A 23,667-nucleotide genomic window follows, 5' to 3' on the forward strand; every position below is an offset into this window, starting at 1 on the left:
CAAGGGAGAGAACAAGGACGTGTACCCAGAAAATAATAGAGGAGCCTTAAACATGTATTTCTGTGCCACATTCCCCAGCTTAATCTTGTCATCTTTCTGTCCAATTGCCCCCCGACTAGGCCCGGCTGTGATCACCACAAGTGTCATCTAAAGAAAGGAAAGGAAAACCCGAGCAAGAGACGTGCGAGTGTGTGTGTGTGTGTGTGTGTGTGCGTGCCTATATTACTTTATATGTGTGTCTGTGTTTTCTGCACAGGCTTGTTTGTGCACATGTGCATGTACAGTATAATGCTCACTTACAATATGTTGCAGTGTCTACCAGAGTTGATAACCGTTTTTTTTTCATTTTGCATCATTTCCCCCTCTTCCTCCGAAGCATAAAAACATGAATATTTAAAACTACTTCAAACAAGCACTCATGAAATATTAAAATGTTCGCGAAACAAGGAAAGCTTTTATCCCCTCTGTTCTCTTTCTGTCTTTCCGTGCCCTCTCTCTCTCTCTCTCTCTCTCTCTCTCTCTCTCTCTCTCTCTCTCTCTCTCTCTCTCTCTCTCTCTCTCTCTCTCTCTCTCTCTCTCTCTCTCTCTCTCTTACAGACACGCGCACGTTTACCGAGATGCGCACACACACACACATTAACGCGCACAGAATTTACCCGTGGGTTAAGCACGAGGAACCGACCCACTCAATCCGTTTTTCTGTGACATCGACCCCGTTGCTGCTTCAAACCAAAAAAAAAGACGCGGAGGAGGCGAAGTTTTCGGAACGGTTCGGCACCGTCACCTGTTTGAATTGGGGGCTAAACACGTCATTAGAGGGTTCGGTGGCGGTTGTCGTGCCGCGCGTGTCGTCGCCGGCTATGGGAAGGGCCTTGGCTTTGTGAGCGCGCGCCTTCACAGGAGTGGCGCCGCGTGATGCTCCCCGGTTCCGGTTCGGAGAGGAGGGTTTTTTTTGGCAGCGAGATTTAAGCGTCGACTCGCTCCGTTCTGCAGCGTCTCTTAATGCCATATGTTTAAAGGGCAGAGTTAATCTGTGGAAGTCCTTTCTCTCCCTCTGACGCTCTCTCTCCATTTCTCTCTCTCTCCTTCAGTCTCTCTCTCGTTCTCCATGTCTGGCTGAACGCTAGAGGCGGTGCTAATCGCTGGAGCGGCGGCTCTAAGTGGATGCTGCTGTCTTTTTAGAAACGATCCTGTTAAGTATGAATAGAAAATGTGTTGTTGGGGTGAAGGCGTGCTCCCCTCCCCACCCCCACCCCCTTTCCCAAAATACTTCTTGCCAATAGCATAGCCGGCTTGTTGTCTTCTATCAGTCTCGTCCTCTCATGCAATGCTAGCTATACTCCCACATTACGCACTCCATGTCAGTATCAACGCAACAGTCTGGCGGTTGACCTTAAAACACTGTTCAGTATTACTATATTTTAAGTATTTCGCCATCCTGTTTCTCCCTAATTGTACTTGGCTAATTACCCCACTCTTCCAAGCCATCCCGGTCGCTACGCTGCCCCCTCTGCCGATCCGGGGAGGGCTGCAGACTACCACATGCCTCCTCCGATACATGTGGAGTCGCCAGCCGCTTCTTTTCACCTGACAGTGAGGAGTTTCGCCAGGGGGATGTAGCGCGTGGGAGGATCACACCATCCGCCCCCCCCCCCTCCAGAACAGGCGCCTCAACTGACAAGAGGAGGTGTTAGTGCAGCGACCAGGAAACATACACACATCCGGCTTCCCACCCACAGACACGGCCACTTGTGTCTGTGGGGATGCCCAAGGTAACACGGGGATTCGAACTGACGATCCCTGGGTTGGTAGGCAATGGAATAGACTGCTAAGCTACCCGGGTGCCCTGTATTTAGCCATCCTAAAGTGCATTATGCAAAAGTAGAGTTTAGCCTATTTCATGTGTTCTGTGGCTTTGTGCATACACACACGTGTGTGTGTGTGTTTGCAGTTGTGTGCTGTTGTTTGTGCTCCCTTTATATGATGTGTTTTGACTGTGGTCGTCGATTAATGGAATAAAAAAAAATTCCTTAAAGGCTGTATAGTGCATCGATTCTGTCACTTTTTCTTTTTTTTCCTCTTTTGGCCGTGGCTGTTTGGTTTATGTATTCATGCACATGCTTGTGTTTGCAATATTTTAATGCCTGCTAGAAAGGGTGCAGACTTTTTAATGCATGTAGGGCAGAAAAGGGTGAAATGAAAGGACAAAAGGGGATGTCAGTTTTTTGCTTGAAGCAAGCCTTTATGTGTCTCCCGCCTTCGTCTTTCCTTAGTCCTCCCAGTCAGGGCGCGGGGCTCAGAAGCGAATGAAAGAAAATCTCCGACAGACCGGCCGTATTGTAAATCCAATCAAAGGGAGAAGCGCTTTTAAATGTCTGTTGTTCCCCTGGGCGCAACGTCAGTCGGCCTCTCTACCCTCCACCTCTAAGGTTGTGCCAAAACTCCACCACCAATAGATGCAATTATTATTGAGCAGATGCCCAGGCCCGCACTCTCCTCCTATCATAATAGTGTTAGAACAAAGGTTAATGCTTTGAATCTAATCTCTGCCCATGTCTGTTTCAATGGAGCTGGGCTGCAGAGGGATGTGGTGGCTGAGGGGTGGGACAGAAAGAAATTGGTAGTCAACTGGGGGGCTCGAATGGAAGCAAAATTAATTACTGGTCTCCATAAATTCGATGTCATGTCTCATTTTCCCTAATCCTCTCCTCCTTTTCCTGCTTCCTAGCAGTCCTAACAGAGACACTTTGGAAGACTAATGAAAAGGCCTCTTAGATGCTAATGGCAAATTAGCCCCTGTGTCACTTTTGGAAGTCACTAGTGGAGTCACTGTCTTTTCAGTGCTGAGGTGGCCAGGCGGCAGCCTTAACTGCTGCTGTCCCATTATCTCTCTCTCTTTCTCTCTCTTGCACACACACCTGCACGTGCAGTGCATGCACGCACGCACGCACACACACACACACACACACACACACACACGCATGCATGCATGCGTACGATTACAGCAGAGGATTAAAGGTTAGGAGCCCTCTGGTTGCGAATTATTTTTCCTTTTGGGCTCAATGAATCATCTCTTGGCAAATCAAACTGCTTTCTTATCCCCAATCTCAAGATTGTGTCATTCTTAGTTGATGACATAAGTTTGTTGCTCATTAAAGGGAGTCAACGCGATAGTGGGTTGGGAGTAGGGAGGTGGACAGCTGATCATGAGCCGAGTCTTGTCCAGTCCAAGATGGGGGGGGAAAGGGTCAGAGCGAGGCAGAGGTCCTTCTTAGTATGATCAGTCTTGAATCAGGCCTGAGACACAAACAAACAGAGGGACAAACCGGGACAAAACATTTCTTGTATCTAGTGAGCCTGCACAGACAAGCTGGAGAAACAGACACTTGTGGGAGTGGGGGCTGAAGGTGGGAGGGGTTGGATCCGAGATAGCGTCTGTTTTAGTTTTCAATCTGCAGAATGTCCCAAAACATTTCAGACTCTCACAATGAGATATGTCGGCAGTCACATGCAGTTTAAATCTCCTCGGTATTGAATCATACTCCGTTAACCATCTGACTTTTTGAGCTCTGGGAAGAAACTGGTGAACGCCAAATTCAATTCATTTTCCTTCTTTTCCTACTGACTACATCACTACTTTCTTGTGTGCTTTTGTTACGTAGCCGTCCACATCCAAAACTTGACAGAGAAACATGTGTGCAATGTAAAAAATAACAGTAATGCAGTAGCGGGGTAGGAGAGTTGGTGTTTTAATTTTACAACCATGCCCTGTGTGTGAAAGAGAAGAGGTATGGGTATTCTTTGATGAAACAGAGTGACTTCAGTAAGAAGTTCTGACTCTGTTTCTCTTTCTTTAAGACCCCCCCCAACACAGCCAAATAGGAATCCCAGAGCTCTTACTCGTTCAAAGTTGACCCCTACAGCAAACAGATGAGGAAAAAAATAAATGCAAATAGAAAACAATGGTTGTCCCTAAGAAAGGCAGCCAGCCAGCGAGTGTGTAACATGTGCATTTATGTAAAACTTATAATCCAATTAACAAGTACAAAAATCCCAGTGATCACTCTATTATGGGAATACAAAGGAGAGAGGTGCCATTTTCTGAAAACTGCTCATGTGGAAAAAATGCAAATGGCGTGAAATGAGTGTGTCTGGTAATGTGTTTGTATAAAGCTCATGCTGCGGTGCAAGACTGGAGCCCTGATGACTCTTTCTTACTCTCTCTTTCTCTTCTCCCTGCAGGCATACTTCCGACAGGGTGTTGCCCTTCAGTACCTTGGTCGCCATGCCGACGCGCTGGCTGCCTTCGCATCGGGGCTGGCCCAAGACCCCAAAAGCCTGCAGCTACTGGTGGGAATGGTAGAGGCTGCCATGAAATCTCCATTACGAGGTATGGTACCATGTTGGTGTGTGTCTGTCTGTGTTTTATTTGGTTCTTCCTTGGGCTTCTTTGCCCCAAATTGGAATTTCCTCCTCCCTGATCATTGTCCAGATATTTATTGGAGCCGACATCTCCGTTGCTGTGTTGGCATATTACAGCAGTTGTGTGTGTGTGTTTCAGTCTGTCTGCCTCCTCACCTCTGCATGTTTTGTCCTACAGCTGTCTGAAAGCCTGTCTTTCGGATAATCCCTACTCTCTGTCAGTCAATAGATGTGTTGGGGTGACTTAAGCCTTCTGTCAGTTTCTCTGCCAGACCATCTTCCCTATCTGTCTGTCTGTCTTTAGTGACCAAAAGTCAGTAACGTACTGACTTTTGGTGTCAAATAGCTGCCAAGACTCCGGGCCCTGCAGGTTCAGCTTATCTAATTGTTAGACAGGCTGATCAAACACATAGATAACCGTCCATCTTAATGAGTATCCAACAATGCCGCCGTTGTCTCCGCCTTGCCCCGCAAACACCTAATTTCCTTGCGCTGATCGTATTTATAAGTAGCTAACTTTAACAGAGATTTTCACTAAACTACAGTTAATGACCCATTATCAACTGTTTTATATTTGCCAACTGGCTGTCTTTGAAGCAACAGGGGCCCGGACTCGTACTTCTCCAAACAAACCTTGCAACAGTTTCGCTGAAAGGGATAGTAAGTGTAAGATAAGTACATGCACATGATGGTAGCTTGTAAAACCGAGAGCCCATAACAAAAGCTTCAGGCATGTTTGACCACTTATAAGATCATTGTGAGCTGAGCTAATGCCAGGAGGAGGCTGCATGTTAAGCCCAGCACTGACAAAACTCCACTGGTGTCAATGATCAATGCAGTAGGGGGCGTCCGGGTAGCATAGCGGTCTATTCCGTTGCCTACCAGCATGGGGATTGCCGGTTCGAATCCCCCGTGTTACCTCCGGCTTGATCGGGCATCCCTACAGACACAATTGGCCATGTCTGTGGGTGGGAAGTTGGATGTGGGTATGTGTCCTGGTCGCTGCACTAGCGCCTCCTCTGGTTGGTCTGGGCGCCTGTTCAGGGGGGAAAGGGAACTGGGGGGGAATAGCGTGGTCCTCCCACACGCTACGTCCTCCTGGCGAAACTCCTCTCTGATACATGTGAAGTCACCAGCCGTTTCTTTTCACCTGACAGAGGAGGCATGTGGTAGTCTGCAGCCCTCCCTGGCTCAGCAGAGGCAGTGAAGCAGCGACTGGGACGGCTCGGAAGAGTGGGGTAATTGGCTGGATACAATTGGGGACAAAAAGGGGGGAAATCACCAGGGAACCCCCCCCCCCAAAAAAAAGAAGAAAAAAAATTCAATGCAGAAGGGGTAACAACACACCTAAACTGAAATGAACTTCCATCTTGAAGATGACACCATCTTCAAGGTGGTCTTCAAGGGCTTTGATACCATTGCTTTAAGCCCTACTTGCTGTGTGGGGAGCTTCCTTAAAGTCAGAGCATTTACAGTATGCAAGCATTTTTTGGATTTCCCCCAAGTTATCAAAGTTTGAATGATGACCCCCGTGAAACCAGCCCCGCTTAAAAACGGACTTTCGGAGACAAATATCTTAGTTGTATAAGCACTTTATTTTCAGTCACTTGCATGAATCATGCAGTGACCCAGGAACCGGAGAGGATGAGCTGTGGCGTTTGCATCTTCTCTCTGTGTCTGCGTGGGTATCCTCCGGGTACTCTGGTTTCCTCCCACAGTCCAAAGACATGTAGGTCAGGTGAATCGGCCGTACTAAATTGTCCCTAGGTGTGAATGTGTGTGTGTTGGTGCTGTGATGGCCTGACAGCGTTTCCAGGGTGTCTCCCCGCCTGCCGCCCAATGACTGCTGGGATAGGCTCCAGCATCCCCGTGACCCTGAGAGTGGGATAAGCGGTTTGGATGATGCATGAATCATTAATTCCTATTAAAAATCCATCTTCCCAACTCTATTTTCACCATGGGTTTACGTTTCCTTTAAGCAGACCATTGCGGAGACCTTAATGTGCTGTAAATGTGGTTGGCACAGACTGCCAGCATAGCCTGAGTCATCGTGGAGTCCATTTTTGTCTTCCTGTGAATTTGCTGCTTCGAATCGGATGTGTACACGTGAATAAACGCTGCCTTGTCTGGGAATCCAAAATGTACAGAGCAGTACAATGACAGTGGTCCTGAATGGTTCTGTACAGAGAGGGATCATTTTCTCTTACACTGAATTTAGTGCTCCTTTGAATCCCTGTTTGCGAATCACTGCAGCTGAATACAAGAGAGAAGAAAAGAGAAAAAAAACCCATGCAAATAAAGAGTGAGGAGCCAATCTGAGCAACACTGAGTCTGTAAGCCTGTCACTGGAAGCCAAACAAGAGAAGGGTTTGGGTGTGGGCCCAGAACCGAGCACTGTGGACCTGAGTGGGTCTCCTCAGCAGGGGAGGACCAACTCTTAGTCCAAGCCATTTAATCTCTTAATTGTTTACCACATTTCCCACAGTTCCGGGCAACCAAAAGAGGACCAAATCCAAGGTGTGTTAAGGAGAGGTACAGGTCAGGGGATTAAGAGCAATGATCCTCTCAGAAGGGCTCCTGGCACGGGGGGGATGATAATCAATGTTACGCCAGCAAACAGGGGGGATAATCAGTGCTACACAGCTAAAGCCCTCTGATAAGCGAAAGGTAGGCGAGTGTAGCCTTCTCTCATTCTAGCCGAAGAGTTGTATGTTGCTGCCAGGCTCGCTTATCGGCCGCGTAACACACCCCTCCTAGGAATCGGTTGCGGATTACCTCACCCACTAATTTTCATTTTGACTCAGCTTGGAGTTGAGGATCCCCAAAGCTCCGAGAGAACTTTCTGCAAGGCCTTAAACAGGTAGATTCACTTTTAGCAACAAATGCAGCTCCCTGTGCGAGAGGCCTACGGGCGGTAGCTGACTAAACAGGCTTCACGGCCATTTCTTTAGAGGCACATGTTAATGCACAGCATTATGATTACACGGATGTGTTGTAATCCAGTTTTTTAGTTGCACTTGAATCTCTTACTGCATTCCACCTTTTCAACGACTGGATTATTGTATTTACTCTTAAGTTGAATATGGAAGCACTGACACACCCCCACCCACCCACCCACCCACCCATGTGTTCCTAGATATATTGAAACAGATACTAAAGTAACTGGGTGTTTGTGTCAAAATGTGATTTAAGGGGTCACTTACCTTAGTTGTTTATTTTATTTATTTATTTATTTATTTTCCTCACCAATTGAATTTGGCCAGGGCAGCACGGCGGCGCAGTGGTTAGCACAGTCGCCTCACAGCAAGAAGGTCCTGGGTTTGAGCCAAAAGCAGTGTGGAGTTTGTATGTTCTCCCCGTGTCTGCGTGGGTTTCCTCCGGGTGCTCCGGTTTCCTCCCACAGTCCAAAGACATGTAGGTCAGGTGAATTGGCCGTACGAAATTGTCCCTAAGAGTGAACTAAGAGTGAACGTGTGTGTGTGTGGGGGGGGGGGCTGTGATGGTCTGACGGCCTGTCCAGGGTGTCTCCCTGCCTGCCGCCCAGTGACTGCTGGGATAGCCTCCAGCATGCCCCGCGACCCTGAGAGCAGGATAAGCGGTTTCGATAATGAATGGATGGATGGATGAATTTGGTCAATTACCCCGCTCTTCCGAGCCGTCCCGGTCTCTGCTCCACCCCCTCTGCCGATCCAGGAGGGCTGCAGACTACCACATGCCTCCTCCAATACATGTGGAGTCAGCCGCGTCTTTTCACATTATAGTGAGGAGTTTCACCAGGGAGACGTAGTGCGTGGGAGGAGGATCACGCTATTCCCCCCAGTTCCCCCTCCCCCCTGAACAGTTGCCCCGACCGACCAGAGGAGGCGCTAGTGCAGCGACCAGGACACATACCCACATCCGGCTTCCCACCCCCAGACACGGCCAGTTGTGTCTGTAGGGACGCCCGACCAAGCCAGAGGTAACACGGGGATTCGAACCGGCGATCCCCGTGTTGGTATGCAACAGAATAGACCGCCACGCCACCCGGATGCCCCGTTTTTGGTCTCCCCAAAAGAATTGCTATATCAAGTTGTTATTTGGCACTGAGAGGAGAGTTCCACCTAATGGAGGGATTACAAAAATAAATAAATACATAAAAAACAATATCGAGGATAGCGGAAGTCAAATAATGAATGTGACAGAAGATTTTCAAGACCCGTGCATAGTGAAGTTATTGAAGCATGCAAAGTTGTCACAACTCATTTTCATAAAACTGTTTATGAATCACCAATTCTTGGCAAAACAATTGAAATTCATTTCTCTCTCGCTCTCGCTCTCTCCCCCGCTCTCTCATTCTCTTACTAGTTCTCTTTATTTTTCCTTTCTTCCTCGCGAAGATCAGAGATCAGTTTGTTCCCTTTCTTTTTTTTTTCCCCAGTCGCTCCGGAGTTCAGCGGCTTCCACAGTCTGATATGACTCACACCACTACAAGCCTTTGTATCTCCGACAACAAAGGCTTCTCATAGAGTCGGCGCCTCCATTACTCTCACAACCCTCTCCATCCCTGTCTCTCTCCCTCTGCCTCCTCTTATCATCCTGTCAGCTCTTCCTCCTCCACGGTCTGTGTGCGGAGGCATCGTTCTCAGACTCCGAGTGCAGCAGAGTGAGATGTGCGATGTCAGACCCGCGCCATTGTTTATTTTAATAGGGCATGTTTCAGTATGCAGAGGTTTGCATAGATCGTGGTCTTCCTCTCATTCCCATGGTCCACTTCTCTCTCTTACTCGGCTGCTTGGGCCTAGAGAGGAGGTGTGGGGGGCGACTCCTGTCAACTCCGCGTGATTTACCGGTTTATAATTAGACTGTTTACCGCACACGCCATCTCACCGGGAGTTTTCACTCTTCAAGCTACGCCTAGGTAGAATATTGCACAGTTGCGTAATCACAGAACGAGTACAAGGGATGCTTCTTTGTGGGTCTTCATTAAATACCCCAGAAATATGTAGAAAATGGATAATGAGCTTGGTTTCATAGGTGGTTGGTACAGTACGATAAACACACAAAATTAGAATGTTTCACAGTCTCCGCTGAAATGTTCAGTCTGACGCTAATTGTCTCCCATGATGAATGTGGATTGGGGCTCTCAGTCTATATTAATTGCTTTGTAATTATTTTTTTTCTTCATTAGATTATATGTCAGCCACCCACAGTATGTCAGATATTAGTGACTGGATTTTGAGATACCACATTGACTGATTGTTTGTTCGAGTATCCCCATTCTGCAGTTAGTTGAGACTGATGGGGTCACTTAAGATGAGCGATGAAACGTTTCTCCCAATAAACGCTTCGTCCAGATGAACTGATTCAACTTTCTGGAATTTTCATAAATGATTCTGTACAAGTCACATTACAAGTTTAAATGGAACGAGTTTGATTTTGCCGGCACGGTGGCGCAGTGGTTAGCGCAGTCGCCTCACAGCAAGAAGGTCCTGGGTTCAAATCCCGGGGTTGTCCAACCTTGGGGGTCGTCCCGGGTCGTCGGGTCGTCCTCTGTGTGGCGTTTGCATGTTCTCCCCGTGTCTGTGTGGGTTTCCTCCGGGTGCTTCGGTTTCCTCCCACAGTCCAAAGACATGTAGGTCAGGTGAATCAGCCCTACTAAATTGTCCCTAAGTGTGTGTGTGTGTGTGTGTGTGTCTGTGTGTGTGTCTGTGTGTGTGTGGTGTGGTGTGGTGGGGGCTGTGATGGGCTGATGGCCTGTCCATGGTGTCTCCCTGCCTTCCTTCCGCCCAATGACTGCCGGGATAGGCTCCAGCATCCCGTGACCCCAATTGTGATAAGCGGCTTGGATAATGGATGGATGGGAGTTTTTTTTATGATTTTATAGTTAATTCAACTTTTTCAATACAAAAGTGTAACAGACATATACTCAAATAACAGCATACAATAAAAAGACAGAAAAAAACCCCAAAACAACAAGAAACATTACACTAAAAAAAACACTCACACCACACCACAATATACACTCACCTGGCCCTTTCGAAATACTCGGGTGAGTGTGTGCGTATCAACTAAAGTGTCACTTCTGAGACCGTAGAAACGTCATGGCTTCCTTCGGGTCCACAAACGATCTGGATCCGCCACCGACCTCCATCTTCAGTGTCGCTGGGAAGAGCAAGGCAAACTTCATCCCGCGTCTGTGGAGAACTTTCTTGCATGGCGCAGACCCCTCCCTTCTGATCTGTGTCGCGCTCGCCAAGTCGGGGAAGAGCATAACGTGGCTGCCCTCCCACATGACCCGTCTCTCTTCTTTAGCCGCCTGCAGAATCCGTTCACGGTCCCAGAACCGAAGAAATCTAGCGATAATGGTCCTGGGTCTTTCGTTAGCTCCCGAGTGGTGGTCAATCTCGAACCCCGCTTCTGGGGCATTGATCCCCAGCGCCGCTGGCAGAAATGTGTTCAGAGAGACGATACAGTTCCTGCCCTCTTTGCCTTCTGCAATACCAACGAATCTCAGATTGTTCTGCCTTCATCTATTTCCCAACGCTTCCAAGCTAGCTGTCAACTCCTCCACCTCTTTCTTTGTAGCTGGGGGGGGGGGGGTCCTCCACTAGTTAAGCCTGGGCCTCCTCCAGAAACCCAACTCTTCCCTCGACGTTGCTGACTCGGGCCAGGATAGATGACAACTTTCCCTCCATAGACGCGGTCATTTTCTTGATTTCTTTCAAATCTCCCAATCCATGGCTTATCTTTGTTAGCGTGGCGTTTATGTTAGCAATATCGACAGCCAGGCTACTCCCTTTGCCTGCGCCGCCGCCGCCATGCTCGTCTGCCTCAGTACTAGCTAACTTACTGTTTCACTCGACGCCTGGTCTCAGACTTTGCCGAAGTCGAGTTCTTCGCATTATCAGCCATCTTTTTAACTGGCCCTTGTAATTCTCACCAAATATACGCAAACCGATCCGTGAAGACAGTAATAATAAGGATAATTACTGTGTCATGCCCCTGGCTCTATGGGCATAAACCAAAAAGATGGGGGAAGGACCAGGCAGGATCAAAATGTAATAAAAATATTTATTGAACTAACAAAAATCAACTAAAGAATGTGCAACAAACAATGAAAGAAGGATGAGGTGTGTCAATCAGTATATCAGTGGTGTCAGCGTGTGATTGGACGTATGTGAAGTGTAGTGCATGCATGTATGTGAGTGTGAAATCAAACAACAAAGGAAAACAAAAATGGTGGTCTGGAGAGAAGGGTGGAGGCATCTTCTAAAGATCCTTTTATACTCCTGCCAGCCCAGCCAGCCCAGGTGTGCCTCATCAGGCTCCTCTCTCCCCAATTGGCCACCTCAGGGAGAGAGAGAGAGAATTAGCAACAATGACAACACACCTAGACTGGCCAGGCCGGCAGGCCCATAGAGCTATTAACCTAGATAGGTAGACACCCATGGCAGGCAGGCCATAAACCTACAACTAGACAGGGAAATAGTTACATGAGCAAACAGGCCAAAGACCTATAAAACTAGACAGGGCATATGATATCTAGAAATAGGTCTACCCTGGACAGGCAGCCATGACACCCCCCCCATTAAGAACCCACTTACAGAAAAAAATAGCTAACCACCCTAGAGGCAAATATAATGATCCATGACAACTTAAACAAAGTATCTACAGTTGTGTCAGTACACACCCGACTTTGATCTGGACTAGACTTGGGGTAAGACCCCCCCATATCAACAAAAAGATCATACATACCGAGTACGGCTGACCCAGGCAACCCACCGGACCCCCGGCTAACCCACCACACCACCACCCCAACTATCCCCAGCAACCATGGGCCCTAGGAGCAATTTAAGAGAACAGAGGCGAGTTAGAGGGAAGGAAAGCATAGGGACCACAGTGAACTGCCCGGCACAACCTCACGGCACAACACAAAACAAAAAGTTAGTCAGTCTGGAGCACAGTAGTTCCGTCTGGAGCTACATAGGTGCCCGAGAGAGGGCATCTGCTAGGACGTTGTCCCGCCCTTTTATGTGACGCACATCCAAATGAAACCCCTGAAGAAATAGACACCAACGCATAATGCGCTGGTTGGGACACAGCATTGACCTGAAGAAAGTTAATGGATTATGGTCAGAGTAAACAGTCAATGGGACACCAGCACATATATACACTTCAAGTGCTTGAGCGCCCAGACTAACGCAAGTGCCTCTTTTTCAATGACTAATAATTCAGCTGATGACGACTGAACTTTTTAGAGTAAAAGCTCACTGGACGCTCAACCCCATTCCCATCCTCCTGAAGCAGAGCCGCACCAGCCCCAACATGGCTAGCATCTACCTGCAGGATGAAGGGTGAGGTTAGTTTAGGTGCAGCTAACACAGGAGCGGAGCTGAGCAGTAGCTTAGCATCCTCAAATGCACGTTGACAGGCAGGAGACCAGACAAACTCTGCTTTTCCCTTCAACAGGTCGGTTAGCGGGGCTACCACTGTGGAGAAGTTCTTACAGAAAGCACGGTAATAGCCCACCGTACCCAGGAATCGCATCAGTTCTTTCTTTAATATATCTAGCAAGATATTCAGGCATGTTATTTTTAAATTGTTCCTAACGCATCAATTCGCACAATGCATCAAAGGTGGCGATATCTTCAGATGAGCACGAACGATTAAAGGCTCTCGTTAAATCACGACCATGCTGAGCCCACGTCTGCTTTTCAGTTTTACGCAAAGTCCGAAATCGATGGCGATAGGCCTCGGGTATTAGCTCATAGGCCTGCAAAACAGCCTCTTTGACACGGTCATACCGCCGAGAATCCTCACGAGTAAGGGACGAGTAAGCTTCCTGGGCTTTCCCAGTAAACACACTTTGTAGCATATCACATCGGTCGCGTTCAGGCCACTGGCGGCCATCAGCCACACGTTCAAACGGTTCAAAGAAAGTTTCAGGCTCATTCTCATTGAACGGAGGAAGCATCCTTAAGTTATGGACAGGATCAAACGCACGGGCACGAGGCCCAGACGGAAGGTCCCACAACGAGTCCAACTCAAGGGTGCTTTCCCCAGGCAGTTTGCCATCACGGACCAATTTTAATTTTTCCTGCTGCAACTGTATTCTAGCAAGTTCGAGCTCCTTATCCTTACTCAGGATCAACAACTCTTTCTGTTGTTCAAATGTCAAACCCGGTTTTTCAGACATCGGTGGGTCTGTATGTACCAAAAACACATGCTGGTCAATCAATCCTGCAATCACAGTCAAACGGATTGAGGCTTCTTTTACTCGTTTATCAGGGATTTCTATTTCATAGTGTGCCGCTACTTCAAGCAATTGGTCCTTACAAAACTTATTTAAAAGCTCTTGGGATGGAGCTTTAGTGAACTCCTTTACAGGATCGGCCATTCTAACAGTTCACTCGAAACGCGCACGGCGCGAATACGAATCAAAAAGTTCAAATCGAATCAAAGTAACTCAGAGCAGAAAACCTACTCTCAGATACTATTTGGATACTAAGTAACCAACCAATAAGTAATCAGACCAATTACCCCAAAACTGAATTTAAGTAACTACAGAACGGAAACTAGCTCCACTCAGACAGATACAATCAGTAACCAATAACTCAAGTCCAATCATCGGTTATGATACTCCAAACAAGATGGGCGAGCACAAAAAATAGGCAAGAGCGCCCCGTATCTAACTAAACACAAACCCCCTCACTAACCAATAACTTTGCCCATATGTCCATAATCAGCTTAACCATTCACCAATACCCTATTAGCATGCTGAATGGATCCCCGATTTCCGACACACCCATCTAATGCAAGAAAGGACAGAGTAAAGGAAGAGCAAAATGCAAGCCTTAAGCGCTTCTACTCTGAACCTACCACGGGGGTTCACGTTGCTCGTGGTTCTAAACCACTTCCTTAAAGTATAAATAATTTGTACTCACCAATCTGTAGGAGATCACAACCGATGAAAAGTCCAAAAGAGTCCAAATTCAGTCAAAAATGGTAGACTGACAAAACCAAAAAGCCGTTCTCTCCAGCTCACCAAACAAAACCAGACCAAAACTCTCTGGCCACTCCCCCACAAAAGAGTGCCGACTCGGCGCTCACAACAAAAAGCCCCCAAAAATGGGACCACAAACTAGGGCGATCCAAAAAACCAAACCAAGGTCCAAAAGCGGCGAGCCCCCATGTCATGCCCCTGGCTCTATGGGCATAAACCAAAAAGATGGGGGAAGGACCAGGCAGGATCAAAATGTAATAAAAATATTTATTGAACTAACAAAAATCAACTAAAGAATGTGCAACAAACAATGAAAGAAGGATGAGGTGTGTCAATCAGTATATCAGTGGTGTCAGCGTGTGATTGGACGTATGTGAAGTGTAGTGCATGCATGTATGAGTGTGAAATCAAACAACAAGGGAAACAAAAATGGTGGTCTGGAGAGAAGGGTGGAGGCATCTTCTAAAGATCCTTTTATACTCCTGCCAGCCCAGCCAGCCCAGGTGTGCCTCATCAGGCTCCTCTCTCCCCAATTGGCCACCTCAGGGAGAGAGAGAGAGAATTAGCAACAATGACAACACACCTAGACTGGCCAGGCCGGCAGGCCCATAGAGCTATTAACCTAGATAGGTAGACACCCATGGCAGGCAGGCCATAAACCTACAACTAGACAGGGAAATAGTTACATGAGCAAACAGGCCAAAGACCTATAAAACTAGACAGGGCATATGATATCTAGAAATAGGTCTACCCTGGACAGGCAGCCATGACAACTGCAACGTCGCACAGAGCTTCTCGAGCCACTATCCCTGCTTTACAAATTTGCCTCTCGGAACATCATCCAAATGCACTATGATTTTTCACAATTTTGAGTTTCTGGAGAAAGGGTGTTTCATTTATTTTGCTTATTGTGTGTGACGGAGACTGTGTAGCACTGTTTTTTACTGTTGTATTGTTCTACAATGCCACTACATCAGAGGACCAACTACTAAGTGGTCAGTCAAGAATCGTCGTTTGAATAGTAATGCCCAATATATGGTTGTCAAATTAGACACGAGATTAATTCTTTCTTATCCAACAGATTAAAATCCATATACAGTGCTGCTTGAAAGTATGTGAACCCCTTGAGCAGTTTAGATTTTTCTGTTGTTTTACCATGATTTTCTTATTCTATCATCACCAGTTTTTATGTATGAAATGTCAGATATATGTTTATCAGTTGCATGTACTTGTTTAGGGGGACTTGTTTAAGTAGCCCAAAAACTACATGAAACATGGAATTAGTGTATGTGCAAAAGTAAGTGAACCCCCAGCTGCATTGGTTAAGTCAAGCAGGTAACAGACTCGGGTGAAACACATTTGGGTGCTTAATTAATCATTTAAGCAGACCAATGAAATGAGACATCCTTGGGAAAGGGTTTAGCCTGCACTAATTAAAAGAGAGAGGAAACCAACCAAACCACTGTGGTCCCATACAAATCAACAATGCCGAACAAAGGAGATATCCGAGGACATGAAGAAGAGGGTAGTGATAGCCCATCAGTCTGGGGAGGGCTATAAGACCATCTCCAAAAGATTCCAGCTCCATCCATCCACTGTAAGACAAATAATTTACAAATGGAGGGCCTTCAACATGACAGCAACTCTGCCTAGAAGTGGACGCCCATCAAAAATATCACCCAGAAGCACCAGAAAAATAATAAATCAGGTAAAGGCCAACCCACACATCACCTCTAGAGAGTTGCAGACCTCTCTGAATGCATCTGGGACAAATGTGCATGCGTCTACAATCAGACGAAAATTGAATAGCCATGACATTCATGGGAGCGTTGCTAGAAGGAAGCCTCTCCTCTCAAAAAAGAACAAAGCTGCCCGTTACAACTTTGCCAGAGAACACTCGGACAAACCAGAGGCCATCTAGAAGTCCATTCTCTGGACAGACGAGTCCAAAATAGAATTATTTGGTCACAATCAAAACCAACATGTTTGGAGAAAAGCCAACACTGCATATGAAGAAAAGAACCTCCTCCCCACAGTGAAGCATGGTGGTGGAAATGTGAAGGTCTGGGTCTGCTTTTCTGCTTCTGGACCTGGATGACTCCATATTATCCAAGGAACCATGAATTCTCCAGCATATCAACAAATTCTTGACCAGAATCTCCTGCCATCAGTCAGGGAGTTGAAGCTGGAACGAAAATGGATTATGCAACAAGACAATGACCCAAAGCATTCCAGCAAAACTACAAAGGAATGGCTTCAGAGAAAGAGGATTCGTACTCTGGATTGGCCCAGTCAAAGTCCGGATCTTAATCCAATTGAAATGTTGTGGCGAGACCTGAAGAAGTTGGCACATACCAGATGTCCCTCCGACCTCTCTCAACTGGCTGAGTTCTGCAAGGAGGAGTGGGCAAAAAGCCCCATAAGCAGATGCGAGAGACTGGTTAGTGGTTACAGAAGACGTTTGGTTGAAGTAATGGCTGCAAAAGGAGGAGCCACAAGCTACTAATACAAGGGTTCACATACTTTTGCACATGTTAAATTTTCAGTTTTTGTGAAATAAACCACCTTTGTTGAATTAAATAATGAAAATATATCACTTTTTGTGTGTGTGTCCATTATTTGGAAGGTGTGCTTTACAAATTGGGATTTGGATGTATGTGTAATAAGCTTATTTTAATGTTTTTTACAAAAACAGTGACCATATCTGGAGGGTTCACAAACTTTCAAGCAGCACTGTATATGGTTCCTAAAATAGATAGAAGTAATGATTTATTACCTAATTTACATGAAAGAATAACTTTTCAATTTATAGCTTTCCCACAATAAAGGCGTTTATATTTTGTGCTGGCTGGAATGGGACTGTATCTGTATGGTCCAATACCTGTATGCATGTCTGCGAGATTGGGGGGTGGGGGTAAAGCTTAATTCATATCAGGGTACAAGGCTCTGAAAACATGTAAGCTTTAGCTTTTGACTTTGTGTTAGTGTGTATGTGAGTGTGCATGTGCATGCATTTGTTTTTACTTTTGCATGTGCGTGTTGTGTTTGTGTGTGTGTGTGTGTGTGTGTGTGTGTCTGCTGTGGGTATGTCAAACAGCACACCTCGATAGTGTCACAACTACCTGTTTATGAATGCCGCAACTATGACACCTTTTTAAAAAGTATTCTCTCAGTGTTTGATTTATGACTCAGCTCTCGGTGTTGCTCTGGAGGCAATTACAAGCTATGAATGGATATTATATGCACACACTGTCTCTGCAAGCACAACATTCTGCCATGTGCTGGAACAGAAGTGATCCTCTTGAAAGAGCATCATCAATTATGCTTTTGAGTACTTGCACGGGGGTGCATTTCATATTTTGCCTGTGTGTGTGTGTGTGTGCAAGTGTGTGTGTGTGCCTGTGTGAATTAAGGTTTTCAAGCACTATGAGTCTGCTTCATAGTCGTGCCTAAATGTTTGTGCAAACAAATGAATGTCACGGTCTACAAATGTAAGGGGGCCTGACTTTGAACGGGCACAGTAATGCTCCATATGGTCTGCCGTAAAGTAATTTTTGTCTTATTAGTGCGGACTCGGCTCACAGTATTTTGCAAATATGGAGCCAGCGGACTTGCTCTTACCACTCGACACACGCACACAAAGACAAACTTAATCAGATTTACTCACATAACACACGCACGCACACACACACACACACACACACACACATAAATCTTTGCACTGACCCCACCTTACAGTTGTTCAATCCCTCGGTCTGCTCGAGGGCTGTGTAATCTAGAGGGGCTGTGGATCCCATATCCCCTGTGGTCTGCTATTGATTTATGTCATTGTGTGCGTTTTCAGCCTCCCAAAAGGTCACCTTGTGTCTCTCCTCTGCTCCGCATTCCTCGGCCGCTCTCCCCTGTGAATTAGCAGTGGCGCTCTCATCGTTATTCTCTAAACTCAGCCCTCTCTCTGCTTTCTCAAACAGCCACTACCGACTTGACATGAGGAGAAAATATAAATATATTTTCACTGCACGGTTTTGTCAAGGCAGCTGACCACAACGGTCTTAACTCGTGCCATTTTTATACTGCGCCGCTGGAAACTTGTCTGAGATTACCCCTAGTCCAAATGGAAAGACCTGAAAATGTCTCATACATGGGAGTTTTTGTCAAATTGACAGTGAAAGCCATCACTCAGCCAACCTTAAGGCTATGCTTATCTAGCCAGCCAAAACACAAAAACACATCCATTACTAGAGAAAAGCTGTCTGGACTCAGATAGTGGGGAGAGTTTTTTTTTTCTTCATTGCCTCCCAGATCCCAAGTGAAGAATTACATATATATGTAAACACTAAATTCAACCGCTTCAAATTGTTTCAGATACTCAGCATAATGTGTCAGACACTAGTTCTCATCTTTCTCTTACCATGTCTTTCCTGTGCAGAGTCTCTGGAGCCCACCTATCAGCAGCTGCAAAAGATGAAGCTGGACAAAAGCCCCTTTGTGGTGGTGTCCGTGATTGGCCAGGAGCTGCTGACGGCAAGCCACCACACAGCCTCCGTTGTGGTGCTGGAAGCTGCTCTGAAGATCGGCACCTGCAGCCTCAAGCTGCGCGGCTCCGTCTTCTCGGCCCTCAGCAGCGCCCACTGGTCCCTGGGCAACACGGAGAAGAGCACTGGCTACATGCAACAGGACCTGGAGGTGGCCAAGACCTTAGGTGAGAGACCTGGGGTAGGGAAGAGGGGCTGTGAGGTGGTGGCTGTATGTACAGTACATCACTGATTTTCAGGAAGGGGCGGTGGGAGTGCACAGTAGCGAAGTGCAAGTACTTTGTTACTCTGCTTACATACAGTAATGAAGATTACAGGTATAGGTTACAGTGACAAAGTAGATGCAGATAATTTTTGAAGTATCTGTATTTACTCAGGTATATTACATTTCAGGAGACTTTCGACTCTTACTCCAATACATTATAAAGCAAATACTATACCTTTTACTCCTGTACATTCTTCTTTTTTTTTGTATGGCATTTTTGCTTTTTTTTAATTGTCAGCGACAGTGTAGACAGACAGGATAGACGGGGAGAGACCTGAACTGGCGATATTGCGACTATTCGGCCATGGAGGCGGGGCCCTCCGCTACCTTGTTAATACAGTCTTATTACTTAAGTTTTAAAGGATCTGGATTTTGCACAACAGAAAGAAAGAAGAATGATAGAATGAAAGAAAAAAGAGGAATGATGGAAGTAAGTTAAGGTGGACTGCCCCCCCCCACCCCACTTCACCCCAACACAGTTTCAGTTTGACACTTGACTGGGCACAACAGCTGCAGATAAGGAACTGTGGTTTTCAGGTGGAGCACTGAGGCTTGCGCTTCACTTGGGGCCACGTCTGTGGGGGCCTGTCAGCTAGAAATAATCAGACCTTCCCTCCCTCACCCCACCGGGGCTTTTGAGATCAACACTACCTGCTGTCAGAGAAGTTGCTCTACTGTGGCGGCCCGGGCAGCAGCTTAAAACAACCACATCCCCATTTATGGACAACATGGCACATCAATGCCAACAGTATGGTCCAGATCACATCAGTGCTCAGCGGTGGCACGGGGCTTTGGTTCAAAATAGACAAACCCACATACCATCTCTCTGCATGTTGGTCTTACTGCATATGGTATTTGGTCGGGATATGTTACATTAGATTAACTTCAGTGATCCCCACAGGAAAGATTCATTGTTGCATCATGAAAAAGGCTAATATAAATGGATAGAAAGACCGGGTTTTTAAAATAAGGAAAGAAAAAATTTGCAGGTCAAACGAAAAGGTTATATACGTTTGTGTGCAAACAGGTTGTATGGGACAACCTGACAGCGTGCAACACTGGCACTAAACCACAAGAACAGCTAATGTCGAGCACCGGGATGAAGAGCGGCAATTGAAAAGACAGTGGCGTAGGACTTTGATTCAAAAAATACTGCACCGCACACCGTTTCTCTGCATGTCAGTCATATTGCAAATGGTGTACGATCAGGTTAGATCACATTAGATGAATTTAAAGGATCTCTGCAGGGAAGCTGAAAGCGGAAATTTTGCATCACGAAAAACACTGGTAGAAATACACAGAAATAGAAAGCATAAGAGCAGATTTAAAGTAAGGTAAAAATAGAAATTGTAGGGCCACACTGAGCAGTCATATCAATTTGTGTGCAGGCGTCGCGGGAGAGCCCGACGACTTGAACAACACTGACAGTAAAGCACAAGAACAACTAATACGTAGCACGCGGGTGAAGATAAGAGACTGGAGAAAAATTACTGTCAATATTTGCCCTGAAATCATTGTTGTCTTTTCATTTCTTGTGTTTCCTCTTTGTGTGGAATTCCGCCGTCCGTCGTCCGCCGTCCAACACCACCAGGTGACCAAACTGGTGAATGCCGTGCTCATGGGAACCTAGGCTCGGCATTCTTCTCCAAGGGGAACTACCGGGAGGCGTTGACCAACCACCGCAATCAGCTGGTCCTGGCCATGAAGCTCAAGGACAGGGAGGTAAGAGATACCACCCGGGGGGCAAGGCTTTACTCAAGGGGCCGCTCCAAAAAAGAAGTTAGCAGACTAGATGCTAACTAGAGGCTAAAGAGATGCTCCTGGTGGATGCCGTTGTCCTCTGCTACATAATGGAGAACGCCAGGTATCGAGGCGAGACAGTTGCTTTGTCTTGGTCTCTTATCGAGGAGGGTAGGCATGGGATTGTGCCGTGGCCCAGCTCTCCTCAATATTGTTTGCTCAGAGGGTGTCTGAAGGAGAAGGCTGAAGGACACAGAGATACTGTTGTTGCTGTTTTTCCCGTTAAAAAAATAATATATATATATATATATTTTAAAAGGATGCAACATAGGTAGGAGTAAATGAAGGGGATGGGGGGGGGGGGAAGAGGAATAGAGGGGATGAGGGCGATGAGAGAAAGGCCAGTAGGATGGCCTTAAAGCAGCAGCTGGTGCACCTCATTATCAATTCATGCCGTTTATGCAGTTATTATGCAGATATTTATCTGGTTCATGTCGCAGTAAGTCGGGGGCTTTGTAACATATGCTGGTTTTGGAATGTAATTTACACAGATTAAGTTGTTTGGATATGGGGCAGTGAGAGAAAGGAGAGTGGGAGGAGAAGAGGAAGACCATGTGGAGGGGGGGGTGAGAGATGCAGGAAAATGAATTAGACAGACTGGTCTACTTCTGTTCTGTGACCTCTCTCGCTGTCCTCTCTCACTCACTCACTCACTCTCTCTCTCTCTCTCTCTCTCTCTCTCTCTCTCTCTCTCTCTCTCTCTCTCTCTCTCTCTCTATGTTTTCCTGTGCAAGCTCTTGCTTACTTCTGTGGTCAGTGTGTGTGTGTGTGTGTGTTGGGGGGGGGGGCGGTTGATCATTCCAACCCTGTTCCCGTCAAGTGAGGAGAAGAATGGCCTCCGTTTCCCCTTCGTCTCTTATCCTCGCTGCCAGGCTAGCCACTCGGCTTGTTTGTGTTCCCTGATATCAGAAGGCATTTAAACAGTCCAGTCAAATGCACCACAATGCACAAAGCAAAAGCTGATGGGGAAGAAGAAGACCAGAGGCCCTCTGAAATCTTCCCCTTCACCATTTGAGGATGTGCTCAAAGCAGAAGTGTGGTTGTACAGTCAAGGGAGAGAGAGAGAGAGCAGTAAACTGGGTCTTCAGTGGTATGAGGGTCTGAGTACTCAGCCTATAAATTCACTGTTGCAGTGATTGAGCAGCCCATTGGTTGATTTTAGGGTTTGTTTGTCTCTTTGTGTGTGCGTGTGTGTGTCTTCGTGTAGGTGTGTGTGCATGAACATGTGTGCATGTCCAGATTAGCGTAAGAACCTCCATTGCACTCCTATAGTCAAAGCATGTTAATAGCATCAAGCTGCCACCTGGCTGTGAGTTTTTACTATGAAACACATCCTCAGCTTACGTTGACAATAGAGACCAATAGCTGTGTAGTGCTCACATGTTGCTCGTCAGAGGGAAGCCCCCCCCCCCCGCACGCTTTCAGCAAAAGGAGAAATAAGCCAAGTGAGTGCTGGAGGGGTGTTGTGCCTTGTCACAGGGGCCACAATGATGTCATAGCACAGTACTAATGGTTGCATCACACAGAACGTCCTCGTTGGCCCTCCATGGACCTCCTCCGCCCCCCGCCCCCCCACCCCCTTTCCTCCAAAGGCCCCTTAATCAGAGTCATATGTGTGTCACACCACCTGGTCTCCCTCAGAACACACTGGAGCCTAGCGGATGGCTCATTATGGCCGGACTGGTGTTTTTGTTTCTGATGTGGACTTATTATGTGGCCTTTCTACAGCTGAGGTCACTTCCTAGAACTTCCTAGAACAGGATGTTGTTCCTTAGCGGATTTCCAGAGGACACTCTACTACCTCAGCGCGAAGAGAGCTAGAAGAAGAGGAAGAGTAGAGGGAGGGACGTTGTCACGGTTCACCAGCAAAAAATATATTGATTAAGACAGCTTAATGAACTACATGATAGGTGGCGATGTGGGTTAAGGGTTCAAAGTCTTAAGGAAATTCCGTAGCCAAAATGTGTCCTATGACAGTGTGTACTTTTGTGCATGCATGTAAGGGGGTCTGTTTCATTTTCTGTTGTGTGGCTTGTGAAATTGATAATAGTAACAGAAATATATATATATATATATGTGTGTGTGTGTGTGTGTGTGTGAGAGAGAGAGATATGATATTATAGTGTTATAGGTACATAGTATTATAGGTACTCTTTAGCTCATAGTTCTGGCCAAACCCAGCATCCAAACTACTACCCACCCCCCACCCCCCCGCACTGCAGAATGACCTCTCCATGATGGAGGGCCAGAGAAAGACGCGAGACAGCGATGTCAGGGGGAGTGCTCTCTGCAAATCAAGAGGCAGTACAGTAATTGGATCCTATTCTTATCAGTAAGAAAGCAATGCAGGGCCTCTCTTTCATCTGCTAATGCTGTAGCAAATACCCTGGCTCTGCACCGCAGAATTAGAGCCGGCCAACTGGTCCCATGTCTTTAGCTGGTTGGGGGGGGGGGGGGTTCTCAGTAGGACAAACCCCCCTACCGTGGATGTGACCGGGAAAACGTACCTACAAGGATGGATGGCTAAAAAAAAAAAATTACGGGGAGGAAGGTTTGTAAGCGAAGCAGGGCTCCCGAGTCGGGGAAGGACTCGAGGAGTGAGTGCTCCGTCATCCGCGACTGGAACTGGGAGCTGCGGTCCAAACCAGTGAGGTCATAGGCTA

The 23,667-nt window shown here is 46.7% G+C and overlaps 1 protein-coding gene across 3 annotated transcripts in view; it reads left to right on the forward strand.

Annotated features, from left to right (window-relative positions):
- Positions 1-23,667, forward strand: part of ttc28 (tetratricopeptide repeat domain 28) — a 273,284-nt gene that overhangs the window by 148,310 nt on the left and 101,307 nt on the right. For 2 of the 3 annotated variants that reach the window (XM_056281622.1, XM_056281630.1), the window contains 3 exons: positions 4,243-4,390; positions 18,834-19,106; positions 20,796-20,926. The exons of the other annotated variant lie outside the window; for it this stretch is intronic. In XM_056281622.1, the coding sequence (XP_056137597.1) occupies positions 4,243-4,390; positions 18,834-19,106; positions 20,796-20,926 (552 nt within the window). The remainder of the gene's footprint in view (positions 1-4,242; positions 4,391-18,833; positions 19,107-20,795; positions 20,927-23,667) is intronic. 3 annotated transcript variants of the gene reach the window in all.

The sequence above is a fragment of the Lampris incognitus genome, chromosome 1 (assembly GCF_029633865.1).
Source record: "Lampris incognitus isolate fLamInc1 chromosome 1, fLamInc1.hap2, whole genome shotgun sequence".
Classification (NCBI taxonomy): domain Eukaryota; kingdom Metazoa; phylum Chordata; class Actinopteri; order Lampriformes; family Lampridae; genus Lampris; species Lampris incognitus.